This window comes from Mytilus galloprovincialis, chromosome 7 (genome assembly GCF_965363235.1).
Source record: "Mytilus galloprovincialis chromosome 7, xbMytGall1.hap1.1, whole genome shotgun sequence".
NCBI lineage: Eukaryota > Metazoa > Mollusca > Bivalvia > Mytilida > Mytilidae > Mytilus > Mytilus galloprovincialis.
Window position 1 is genome coordinate 40,735,598 of NC_134844.1, and position 14,322 is coordinate 40,749,919.

Consider the following 14,322-nt stretch of genomic DNA (forward strand, 5'->3'; position numbering starts at 1 on the left):
AATGAGTTAGTATAATGTCTATTCATGACATTAAAGAGTTTTATGTTGCCATCAATAGTATTTTGATTTGATTAGGTTCCACCATTAGGAAAGTCGTCCAATACATTTTGCTTTAAACACAATCGAGAACACTCCACAACAAAGAAGGACACATATGGAATTGTTCGTCAAGTTGATTTAATTAATTAAGTCTTATCTTCTGTAAAGTATATGAATAATATTCAATTGGAGACTTTTTGGATTTTTTTCATACTCGGATTGTCTGTTTTCTTTTGATAAGAGTTTACAATACATGTTATATTGGACATGAAATTCCCATCTATAACCGCATGATTTAGAACAAAATTTTAGATTACTATAAAAAAAAAATGAAACAGGATACAAGCTATTGATTTCAAATACAAACAAGACGTTTTGAATTTCTTGTTTTCACAAATGAATGCAAAAAATATATTAAGTGCATGCTATAATATTTTTTTTTTCAATATTTTCGTAATATTATGAAGACTGCTACGATATATCTACATATCTGGGTACAAACAACATCCAATTCTATAAAATTTCTTCTTATCAAAGATATCAGATTAAAGATTTGGTTACTAGTCGCGCGTTTCGTTTACACAACAAGTAAAAGGGCGAGGAAAATTCTAAACGAAAAGTCCCTAGCAAATGTCAAATTCATAAGCTCGAACACATAAAACGATTGGAATAAAACTGTCATATTCCTGATTTAGAATAAGAGTTATCAGTGACGCAATTTAGTTAAGTCAAAAACAGTTAAAAGATTAAAAGGTTAAGGTAAATAAGAAAAAGTTGAAAAGCATTAAAACAAAAAGTTCATAAAAATTGTGCCAAATACAACAAATGCATTAACCCCATTTTTTGCTAGAATTGATTTGATGTCAGTAGAATAATTTGTATATTCATATTTTCAAAAATGGTTTTAACAATGGCATTGGTAACCTTATATAGTCTTTAGATTCAGTTCTAAGAAAAATAAATTGGATCTCAATAAAGAATCTTCGTGTGACATTATTAAAAATCTAAGCTTTTTAGCAAACATTAGTATGGCTTTTTGCAAATTTGCTTGTTTTGTATTATGGTTTTTAAAATGACAATAATTCTAACGACATTATACCAGATAATTGCTTTTGACAAATTTGAAGTCTAAAAAGTGCAAAATTCAATTACATTATAAATGAATTTCGCAATTATACTACACTGCTTAGCAATTATTTCAAATGATAGCAAGAGGTTTCATTCGTGATAAAATTAAATTTGAAAATTATATCACGCATGACAAGGGATATATTCGAGATTCAAGAAATATCGTAAATACATTATCTATAAGAAACATAGTTTTAAAAGAAGGGTGAAAGATACCAGACCAGTCAAACTCAAAATCAAAAAATAAACTGACAACGCCATGACTGAAAATGAAAAAGACAAACAGACAAATAATAGTACACATAAAACAACATAAAAACTAAAGAATGAGCAACACGAACCCCACCAAAAACTGGGGGTGATCTCAGGTGCTCTGGAAGGGCGAGCAGATTCTGCCCCACATGTGTAAAAATATGAAAAAGGACCACTTTTTTTATTAAATTGACATCAATGAGATGCATGAAAAAAATAACGTCTGAACACTTTTCGCAAATTTACTCTAGCTAGTTGTTTTAAAAGGCCATTTGATATCTTTCGCCTCTCTTGAAGATGATATTGTTTAAACGTAAGGTAAACTGATATATATGTAACACTCCCAAACGTGTCCTGTCCCCCAAACGTGTCCGATTCCCCTAAACGTGTCTATTCTCCCTAAACGTGTCCGTAATATCCAATATTCCCCAAACGTGTCTGATTTTATAACCCCTAAACGTGTCCGATAATTGTTATTCGCCAAAACGTGTCCACTATTTAACGCCAGGACGTCTCACGTCTTTTAGCGCTAATACATGAATAAAATCAATAACGTTTACGGCAATTCTATAATGGGGGACACAGTTGATGAAGTGATCATTTATTAGTATTAGTTGGTTCAATGCCGGTTGTTATTGCAAATTTAATCTGCAACATATAAATCGACTTTTGACTGAAATTGCTTATAGTCCAGTTGCAAGTATTATGCTCGTTTAGAGCGCACAAACATGTACAAACAATTCTAGTTCAGTTGGATTAAGCGTTTACCATAGGATAACACCAAATTAAATTCAAATATAATATATTCAGGTTAAACTATGCCTATACATATTGTTTAAAGATGTCAATCTTATTTACAAAGCTTGTATTAACAATTACACAAACAAAGCAAGCAAGCCAAACAAAGTTTTACTTTGCAAGCATTAGGAAATCAGCTGTAATCCGCGAATACTGCACGGTAGGATTTTAAAAGAATTGACTTCCTTTTTTTCAACAGTTCTGATATTTTAAAAGATATTCAAATCATAAACTGGTTATCAGGTATTTTAATAAATTTTAGATTTCCAGCATCACTACTAAAGTGAAGACATACAAACAAGAGTCATACATTGTAAGTCCAGTGCCAAATATTTCATGCATTATTGGAACGATATCATATTAACAATAAATACTATACATAAGTTTTATTATAATACCGGGGATTTAGGATTGGGCCTAAATTTGTTTACGATTATTCGGGATAAACCTTAGTTAAACTTAAAAATCTAAAGAGCCAGTAAAGACCGATTTTTTTTAAAACTTCACTAAGAAACTATTTGATTCTCTCAAAAAATGAAAAAAAAGCTCTAAAAATTATAAACTGGTAGTAAGGTTTTATATTATGAACTTTTAGTTTCGAACATCACTTAAATACACGCAATCAAGAGACATTACGTCCAGTGGCAAATATTTCATGCATGGACAGGACGACAACATACTTTGGATAAGTTATGTAATGAGATGCGGAAGAATATTTGCCAGAACTCTTGGATTGTACCTTAATTATTCCGGGAATTTGGGATTAGGCCTAAATGAATTGTGTTATAAGAATTTACACTTTACGGTTTTTAGGAATCTACACTAATCGTAACTCGGAATTAAATAATATTTTTTTGGAGCGAAAAAGGACAGTTTTATTTTTACGGAATATCAGTGTAACAATCTTTTAGTTCCCTTTATATTATAGGACAAGTTTGGGGGATTGCGCACGTTTGACGGATTGGGCACGTTTGGGTGTTTATTAAAAAATGGACACGTTTAGGCGTTTAAATAATACAAATGACACGCTTTGACGCCCTTTTTACAACTAGGACATGTTTTGCAATTCAGTGACGTCGATGTGGACACGTTTGGGAGTATCGGACACGTTTGGGGGGAAGGACACGTTTCTGAGTGTTACATATATATATAATTATATATAAGAAATGACAGGCAAAAGTCAGTGAAAAATTAACCTTTCCTTTTCGAAAACAGTTAACCGTTAAGTTTTATTAAGTTGAAGGTAAGAATTACTGTGAAACAAGTTAAAAAAAAAAGCAAATGTGTGTGGTACAAAACATTTTATTGTATTTTTTTTTTTTTTACAGAATATGAGAACGCCATGGTTAAGCTTTTTTACATCTATGCCAGTATATGCTATAAACGTAGCTAATTTCTGTAGAAGCTGGACATTTTATCTGCTTATTATTAGTCAGCCTATGTATTTCAAAGAAGTTTTTCATGACGATGTTGCCAAGGTAAATGTAATAAAATTGCACAGGTAACACTATAAAATTGTTAAAGCTTCACAAAGAAAAGAACGATCACAATCCGATAGATATGACTTCAACATTTTATGCTTTGAAGATGATGAAAGGCATACACACAAAAGAATACCGATCGCATGTACATTGTCTAAACGGTATATACTTTACATACACTTATAATTATTATATTTGGTCAATATCTATGCTCTAGTTTCATCATCGAAGCACGTCAATTGTATTGTCATTAAACTATATGTCAGCAATACTATATAGGTTACTTTTCTGTAAATGTCACATGTGATATTAAAAGACTTTGAATACTGAATTACTCCTGCACATGCTCATTTGAAGGATGAGTATGTCAATTTTGAGAATTTCTTTATTGGCACCTCATTTATCATTCTATGTATTGTTCTAAAATCAATCTTAATATTTTATAACTTTTGTTACCAGTTTTAAGAGCAAAATTACCGGAACCTAATCAGTCTACCATTTATTTGATTAAAATTCCATTTCGCCAGCACCTAATCAGTTTATAACCTTGTCTGTTTTCATTTGCTTGTCATATAAAATTAAACTCACCTATTAATCACTATATCAAGAACGTAATACGTGCAATAGCATAACGAAAATTAATGCCATCATTACATTTTTTCTCCTAATCCGATTCCGGAGCTTATTGTTTTACCCCTAATCCGATTCTAGAGCTTATGTGTTAAGCTTTCTCGCACTACTGTACTTATGAATGTAGATGAATACAAATGCTACATCCTTTTTACTAATTAATAAGTAATTAGCCGAAAGTACCTGTTGACTCGGCTCGTGCGTTAAGTTTAGTTTAGCCTCAATGCATAACCGATTCATCTATTGTAATAAAAGTGTATTGTAGCTTCTACATATATAACCAAGAGAAAATAAGCAGAACTGATTAGAAATATTTGGATTCGTTTATTTTCATGGATATTAATTTTCGTGGAGTGCTGAAAACTTGCATATTCGTGGATATTTGATTCCGTGGTTTTAACAATCACTGTATACAAAGCCTATTCAAAATATTCTATTTGTTGGACATTTTAATTCATGGTTCAGCAGTACCAACGAAACCCACGAAAATTAGTATCCAACGAATATAAATGATTCCACAGTACCAATGATTCATTTCTTTATTTTGAAAATGGTATCTCAAAACAACAATTATTTGGGATTCTTTGTTTAGGTCTTTGTTTTGTTCTGATGCAATTAAACATCTCATCCTTTTTTGCCTTATAATACTTCTTTACCAATCATCGATTTTGTTTTTAATTTTTACACAGATGTTTTTACAAAACCATAACTCAATTGTTTTTTTTTTTTTTTTTTTTTTTTTTTTTCATTTATGATAAAAGAAACTTAAGAAACTTTCAGATGATGTATGATCTTTCGCCTTTCAAATTTATTTTAGTATGATCATTTGAATAGTAAAAAGAATACAAAAATACTATAACTAACGGAAGATCCAATACAAAAACATAAACATAGGTTTTGTATTGTAGCACATGTTACTTTTTTTTTATTATGTTTGAAATATTTTTCAGACATCTAAAAGTAAAAACTAATCCTTTCCTTTTAGATTCGACAAACTTAAACTATAATAGCCTAGTATTGTACGAACTCAAACTTCTTAAACAATACACCTTTATATATTTTTTTCTTGTCTTTTAGAGTGGCATTCTGTCGGCACTACCTCATCTAGTTATGGCTATTATTGTGCCTATTGGTGGACAAATAGCGGATAATCTACGACAAAGACATCTTACCACTACTACTGTTAGAAAAATATTCAATTGTGGAGGTAAGACTATTTTAACGAAAAGAAATTTTCTCTAATTCTTATCCGATTATCATGACTTATTGTTCATTTTGATTTAATCAACGCGTGATTCATTTGAACTCAGTTGTCCATTGGTCAAAATTTCATTATGACGTCAAATATTCTTTAAACTCCCATTGTGAAGACATCACAAAGGCGACAATGCCTGATGACGCCAAGTAGAAAGAACAGGTCGTTCGACACAATGATTAAGATTGTCTGTATATCGTATAAAATCTTTTAAAAACAGATTCCACAACCATGTCTCGTGCAATACGATATCTATCCTCTCTCGACAGTTAAATTTTAAATTTGAAAAGATAACTGTTTCGAGTTGATAATTATCGTTTCACACTCTATGCAGTGGTAGCATCTGTTTTTATATATAATGATAGACATTAGATGCTATCTATGTATAGAAAGCTTCATATTTGTGCAGTCATTGTATTTAATGGAAACATTTTCAGATAGAGAATTATGAAAACTTTCACCCAAAACTGCATTTTGCCAGTTCATTATTTAAAATTAAGTTGAAACTAGAGGAGTATATATAATGGTTTTCGACGTGAATACAGTTCATACTGGTGTGTTATTTTCTCTTCTTCACTTTTTGATGATGAAGTCATTTTAAATACGTAAATGCAAATATGACGGTAGGCCAGTAATGTGAAGAAAAATATATTAAGGTTTTGATAATGTTCACAGTTATTGAATAGTATGTTCAATACTTCATGAGGGGCGATCTGTATATTCGGCAAAATATTTGGACGGTCACAGAATAAGGATGTGTTGTAATGACTCTTGGACACAGCATTTGACTTTCCATATACATGACAACGGGCTTATATACAGTAGTTGTCGTTTGTTTATGTAATTTATACGTGTTTCTCGTTTCTCGTTTTTTAAATAGATTAGACCGTTGGTTTTCCCGTTTAAATGGTTTTAAATTTTTGAACCCTTTATAGCTTGTTGTTCGGTGTGAGCCAAGGCTCCGTGTTGAAGGCCGTACATTGACCTATAATGGTTTACTTTTATAAATTGTTATTTGGATGAAGAGTTGTCTCATTGGCACTCACACCACATCTTCCTATATATATTTACAATTTACATTTCCATCGTTGATTGCGCATCTATAAACAAGAAAAGGGCATTAGAAATATGTATTATAATGCCAATTGATAGCATATTAAGGATTATGGCTAATATGGAAAAATCGTTTCCGTTTGAGCCGAATTATATATAAAGGTGAAATGTTTGATAGAAATTAATGTATCTGAGACTCAGACAGATAATTGAATTACTTTTCTCCTCTTAATGTAAAAACCTTTATGATAGATTTTGTAAAAAAAAACTTCAAAGTATTTTTTATAGCATTAATATAAAGTTGGAGATTACTTACCTTTTCAGGCTTTGGGCTAGAAGCTTGTTTTCTATTGGGTGTTGCTTTTGCACGTGATAAAACTGCAGCAATGGTGTGTTTGACATTAGCAGTTGGATCAAGTGGTTTTGCCATTTCAGGTATGCATGTCACATAGTCAGAATGATTTATCATTTTTGCAACGGACTTTAGTCTTATTTAAAAGCATTTGCCACAAACGTATTGATTCCAGCAAATAATGACTTCATAGAATTGTATAATTGATTTTCACAGAATCGAGTATTTAATGTCTTTTTAATTGGAAACAAAGCAATAAAAGTTCATATCATTGTGAAATATGATGGCTATAAAAGTATATTATAACATTTTAAAACAGTATGGGATTTAATAACCGAGTGTGCTCCGTGAGATTTTTATCAGATGATATAATGATGACACTGCATTTTATTTTCCAAAACAAAACTGGTTTTAATAATTAAAACAGACAATGGTAATAGTTATGTCTTTTTTGTAAGTTTGACAGGTTTTATACAAAGATTAAAAAAAGATGTGGTATGATTGCTAATGAGACAACTCTCCTCAAGAGACCAAATGACACAGAAATTAAAACTATAGATAAAGGCAACAGTAGTATACCGCTGTTCGAAATTCATAAATCGATAGAGAAAAAAACAAATCCTGGTTACAAGCTAAAACTGAGGGAAACGTATCAAATATAAGAGAACTACGACACAACAGAAACATAACACCAAAATGTAACATATAGGTCACGTACGGAACAAAGCTTCTACCGCATAGTCTGCTATAAAAGGCCTTGAAATGACAATGTAAAACAATTGAAACGAGAACACGAACAGAGTTTATTTTGTCTCAGTATAACGAAGAATTCCGTTACTACCCAAAAAAATGCATCACGTCTCAATATCGATTTCTATAGTATGTATAACCGTACTAGAAAAAACAACATTGAATAAATTGAATTACTAGTAAGACAATAACAATCAAAACCAAGGAGTAAACAAAGACTAAAAAAAACCAAAGGCCAAAAATCAACAGTTATAAATAATAAATAAGAAACAACACGAACTCCACTAAAAACCGGGAATGAAATCAGGTGCTCCGGAAGGGTAAGCTTTTCCTGCAAGGATACGGCACCCGTCTTGTTATTTCTTTGTTCAGTTCGGTAATGATGGAATTCTGTAATTTCGACAATTGTTTATTCATTGCATGAATTAGAGCAACATTAGTCAATTGATTTTCAAATCTCGAAATCGAATAACAAGAGACAAATCAAAACAACAAACACAGGGGCGGATCCAGCCATTTACAAAAGGGGGGGGGGTCCTAACCCAGGACAAAGGGGGGGGGTTCCAATTACATGTCTCCATTCAAATGCATTGATCGTCCAAAAAAAGGGGGGGTTCCAACCCCCGGAACCCCCCTCTGGATCCGCGCCCGAAACACAAACTCAGGGAATCACATGAACCCTAAAAAGATCTTGCATACTGAATATCCTGGACTGGTAATAACTGAAAACAAAATATTGCATAAGATAGGTTTAAATAAATGTTTACCCTCACAAAATATAGGAAGCAATTATGTTCTAAACCGAAATCAATATGGCGGCCCAGCAACAGGGACAAATGAATATTTCGTCTGCAAAAAACGAATATGATGCAACTTCACTATGAAATGTAATATCCTGACCTTACTTGTACTGTATTTTTCAGGTTTCAACGTTAACCACCTTGACTTAGCACCACGTTATGCTTCCATTTTGATGGGTCTATCAAATGGGATTGGTACACTTGCAGGAATGTTGTGTCCAGTTGTTACCGAGTTGTTAACTAAAAAAGGGGTAAGAATTTTAAACCATTCACACAAGAAAAACAACGGTCCGATTTGTGACAAAACAATCAACATTAACAAATATATCAGGTAGCAAGCATCAACTACAACTCAAAAACAGACTCCTGGCTTGTAATTGGAACATACTCAACGTGGCGGGGAATTAATTGTCAAAAATGTGAAATATCAAGAATACCAAACTCCGATGAAACATTAAAATGCGAACTCCCTAAGCAATTGAAAATAATAAAACTCTCAAACACATAAAACGAATGGATAACAACAGTTATATTCCTGACGTGTTACACGTATTTTCTTCTGTAGAAAATGGTAGATTGAACCTGCTTTTAAATCTAGCTAAAACTCTCACTAGTATGACAGTCGCATAAGATTCCATTATTTTGAGAATGATATGTGATAAAACAAATATCATAAGTAAAAATGTCAAAAATAGGGTATATTAGTCAAAAGACTTTTTTTGTTTTGTTCAACATTTTCGGTTCCTGAAGGCGTGTGCAAAATTCTTTTCGAAGGTACATAGAGTTGAGTGGTCTGTGCCATTTTTAATTTTGCGTCGGTAGGATTATACCTTTTATAGCAAACTGTTTTTACATTTGTCATGCATCACCACTTTGACACGTTAATGATATAAGGATACATACATTCTTTGATGACTGTTAGTTACTAAAAGTTTATGCTGTGAATTCATTTATTTTCGTGGGTACCAATTTTCGTGGAATTTAGAAACTTGCATTTTCTTTGATATATGATTTCTTGGTTTTACCAATCTCTGCATGCAAAGCCTTTAGAAAAATTGCAATTTGTTGAGCATTTGAATTCATATTTCACCTGTACCTATGAAACCCACGAAAATTGTTATTCAACTAATTAAAATGAATTCACAGAGGTTAAAAATTCGTAAGGCACTGTTGACCTTAAGTTATGATGTTTTGATATGCTCATACTCTACAAATACACCCATGCATATTTGTATAATCTTTGGAATAAGAATATGGTCGATGTGGTAGTATTTGTATTTATTTGGATGACAAAGATTTTTCACATTACTATTCCTGGTGAAGTAAGCTCTAAAGTGCGCTATCATCGCACAATGTAGTGTTTGTGACTGTATAACTGTCAGGGAAAAGAAACGACTAAATGTTTTAATGTATGAAATGCAATGTAATCAAACAAAATAACTGATTTAATCTCAAAGTTAAATTCTTCTTAACCCAATAAATGTTAGCTTAACCATACGTCACACTTGTCCAGGAATTCTTTGTAAAACCGGACATTTACATATGACAACTACGGATGCTTTTGAATGGACATTATTAAATATAATGACCGCGACTATATTTTTTTATGAATATAAATGGACCTTGATGAAGTCAATTAGGTAAGTTCATCAAAACAATTAGTCCAGACTGATGTTGATCATTTTATAATAAAGAACTCATTATTCATTGATTAACCCATCAGAGATTCGAGGACAAGTCAAAATGCGTCAATAAGCGTTGTGTCACGTCTCTTTCTTGTCTATAATTTAATTAATTGTTGGTCAGATTCAGCCTAAAGTTCAATGATTCTTTGATGATGTTCTATTAAAATGTTATTCAGTAAACTGGAATGTTTTTTTTTTTTTTTTCTGTCCACATATTTCAATACATGAAGAAATGTGATCCAGACTAACTGTAACAAAAGCATCTTATTAGTTTTGTTCTCAAGTTAATTACTGTACGGCCATTTACCTCAAATAATGTAGATATTAAAAATACAAATGCAAAATAACATAAGCAATAAAACTTATAGTAACATTGATTAAATGTTTTACTTCAAATAACCAAGCGCTCTTCAAGCATACTTGGGATATTTACTTGAATAAATCTATTAATTTAATTAACAGCAATAACATCCATTTACCTAGATTTGGGCATTTTAGTTTTACGCGGAAAACTCTTATACAAACAACGAGCGAAGGTGAAATTTTTGTTCCCTATTGTCAATTTTCCTCTTCTTTTTGGACGACGTCAATATGAAGTCAGGACATTCGCTACCACACATTACTTATAAACTTTATATCATTCTTTCATAGATTCAAAGACGTTGTTTTTTTTAAAGGGATAAAGATTATAACACAATGTTGACTGCTGTATATTTGATATATTTGTCTTTTATGTCTGTTTGTTTTGTTCACGCATCGTTGTCAATAAAACGGAATTTAATGCAACTGTCATACAAGTGAGAGGTTTTGCTAGATATAAAACCAGGTTCAATCCACCATTTTATACATAAGAAAATGCCTGTACCAAGTCAGGAATATGACAGTTGTTATCCATTCGTTTGATGTGTTTGAGCTTTTAATTTTGCCATTTGATAAGGGACTTTCCGTTTTAAGGGTTCCTCAGAGTTCAGTATTTTTGTGATTTTACTTGTTTGTTTTGTTTTGTTTTTTTTTTTGGGGGGGGAGGGGGTAATTTGGTTGTACTGTTTTATGATTTATGTTAAAACTTTGGTTTTACAAAAAATGAATTAAAATCAAATCATTCAAACAACGACTGTATGCTACAGATTTCTTATAAACAGTTCTGTTTATTGCTACACGTGTAGTCGATTTTGAATGAGCAATAAGCACTATCAATCAATTATCAGTCTAGTGAATCAAATGCTTTCTTTGATTTTTGTCGGAAGTGATGTTACGACGTTCGAGTAAGTTCCAAAGAATGAAATATTCAAACATTGTTTACATATTTGTTCTATCAGCAAGCTAATATCTTACAAAATGATATGATTGTAATTTCAGACTGCAGATGAGTGGCAGAATGTCTTCATTATAGCCAGCGTAGTTCATTTTCTTGGAATAACATTCTATGGAATATTTGCATCCGGGGAACAACAACACTGGGCAGAACCACATGGAGAGGATACATGGAGACCGGAAGATACACTAAAACCGGATACAACCGGAAAGTTTTTGTCTTACGGTGCGTTCCAAGAACAAACATCTGATTACAAAGGACCAAACAATGGAGTTATAGCAATGAATGGAAACGTCGCAAATGGGCATACAGGCTTCAATTCGTCAAATTATTCAAAAGGACCACGTGATCGAAATGACGATCCATCACAGTCTTCATTTGGACAATATTCATTCGATGGACCAATGTATGAAACGAAAGAAGAATTAGTACAAGTTCAATCTAGGGACAGATATTTAAATGAGGACCGTGATTTATGAAAAAAACTTCTCTTAGGAATATTACGGAATTAAAAAAAAAACATTTCACGTTTTCTCTGATAGTTTATTATTATTATCATTATTATTAACAACGATGCTTGCTATGTATTGTTTATGTTCAATCTAAATGTTTCAATGTTTAAAACACTCTTAGTTATAATTTCTTTCCGAGTATATGACAATAACACTCTAGAATACAGAAAAGATCGCACGGTAGTAGGATATATGGTAAGTACGTAGAACTTGCTCATTGTTGAAGGCTGTACGGTGACCTATAGTTGCTAATGTATGTCATTTTGGTCTCTTGTGGAGAGTTGTCTCATTGGCAATCATACCACATCTTCTTGTTTTATATTTGTTACGACCATCAGATAATTGGAAATAGAATTAGGCTGCATTTTTTTAATAACGAGTATCAAGAAAAGAAATGTAACTAAACCATAAATACTATGAAAACCCAAAAGTTGCAGTCAATTAAGGTATATATCTTAATTTGGCAAAAAGAGAAATTACATACTAAATCTACACACTTGGGTTTGATAAGAAACTGTTCACCCTCTTGATAAACTTGATCATATACAGAACTTTTCTCAGTCATAATATAAAGGATCATAAAGAGGTCGCCGCTTACATTTTGTCACTTCTGATAATAACTAACATTAGTTCAAATCACATCAAAACAGTTAAGTGACATTCATGTGGATCCAAATCTGCTTAATTTTGTTGGTCTAGATATAGTAAGTAGACCTACATGTAGTTTGTTTAACGATATCATTTTATAGATTGACCAAGATGAGCCTACCTGCGGTTGCATGTTCATGATTGAAGATAATATGTCCGGTGTTTGTAGTCTGTTTTTTAATCAGTTGCGGATCTAGAGGGGGGTCTGGGGATTAGAAAATGCATTTGAATGGGGATATATGGTTGGAACCCCTTTTATATCCTGGTTTTGGAACAATCCCCAACCCCCTTTTTTAATGGCTGGATCCGCCCCTGCAGTAGTAAGTGAAGATTGGGAATGGTTATGAAGGAAACGAGTGTTCCAATCTAGAACTCTTATGGTGTTCTAACTTTAATTCTTTTGGAGACAAGATATTTTTCTTGAAATGTATCTTCGATAGTGATTTACAATGTATATTGTTATGTTTACAGTTGTTTTTAAGTATTATAAAGTATTGTTCTTCGCGAAATGTAATAACTTGCTATAGTCATGCTCGAATTATACAATTGTTATAATTTTGTTAATTCTTGAGGGCCCTCATGGGGTTTTTGATTATGTGATTACTTGGCCGTTTTTTTAATGATTATTTGATTATTAAGCCAAATATTTCATGATTATTTGATTACTTAGGACTGTATTTTTAGTTTATGATTATTTGATTACTAAAGATAAGCAAATATTTAATGATTATGTGATTATATTGGCAAAAAAATGGTGATTATGTGATTACTAGGACCCCCCCCCCCCCCCCCATGAGGGGCCTCATTTTTCTTCTTATTCTTGTTGACGTTTGATATGATATTCTAGTCATGTTTATTTATTATTGTTTTAGGTACTTTGTAGATTTTTATCATTGTTACTGTTTTGTTAAATGTAAATAAATATACATAATGAAATATATCATATACAGTTTATCTACACAAGTCGTATGATTTACGTTTAAATGGAATGGAGTACATCACATTTTCATACTAATATACATATGGATTTTTTTTTTCATAGAAGAAAACATTCTTGAAAAATTTCGTTATTTGGCATTTTTTATCTTGGGTAATTTTGCGTTGTGAACATACTAACTAAATATTAGAAATTTTTCGTCAATACATGCATAACTTATAATACGCCAATTAAAAGGTATTTGATATATTTACCGGTATCGTATTGAGAAATGTAGAATTATGCAAATAAATCTTTTACAAATCTGAAGTCTTAAACTTTTTAACAAGCAATCATTATTTCTTGTCTTTCGTGCAACAATAGAAAGTTCTTAATATACGTTTGTAAAATCACAAAGATTATTTGATATCTATTTCATAGACATGAAATACAAAAGAACAACTGTGATATTCAGTTTATAGTTTTTTTTTTTTTTTTTTTCCTTCAAGGTAGCAATACACAGTTTTGCATTTTGGCCACGGTGGATTTTTAAATATGAAAGTTATTGTGCAATCAAATTCATGTTTAGACAGCTGAGTACTAATTTGGCTTTCAAAGGTGGATTATAAGAAAATCAAGATTATTTTTTACATGTTTTATGGCCTATTTTCTGTTTGACTCTATGTATTTTCATAGCTAGACCGGCCA

At 31.7% G+C, this 14,322-nt stretch overlaps 1 protein-coding gene across 2 annotated transcripts in view; it reads left to right on the forward strand.

Moving 5' to 3' along the window:
* The window catches only part of LOC143082990 (vesicular glutamate transporter 1-like), a 64,097-nt gene extending 50,157 nt beyond the window's left edge, over positions 1-13,940 (forward strand). For both annotated transcript variants that reach the window (XM_076259068.1, XM_076259069.1), the window contains 5 exons: positions 3,546-3,695; positions 5,406-5,535; positions 6,961-7,071; positions 8,662-8,789; positions 11,583-13,940. In XM_076259068.1, the coding sequence (XP_076115183.1) occupies positions 3,546-3,695; positions 5,406-5,535; positions 6,961-7,071; positions 8,662-8,789; positions 11,583-12,017 (954 nt within the window). In that variant the 3' untranslated portion in view covers positions 12,018-13,940. The remainder of the gene's footprint in view (positions 1-3,545; positions 3,696-5,405; positions 5,536-6,960; positions 7,072-8,661; positions 8,790-11,582) is intronic.
* The last annotated feature ends 382 nt before the right edge of the window (positions 13,941-14,322 follow it).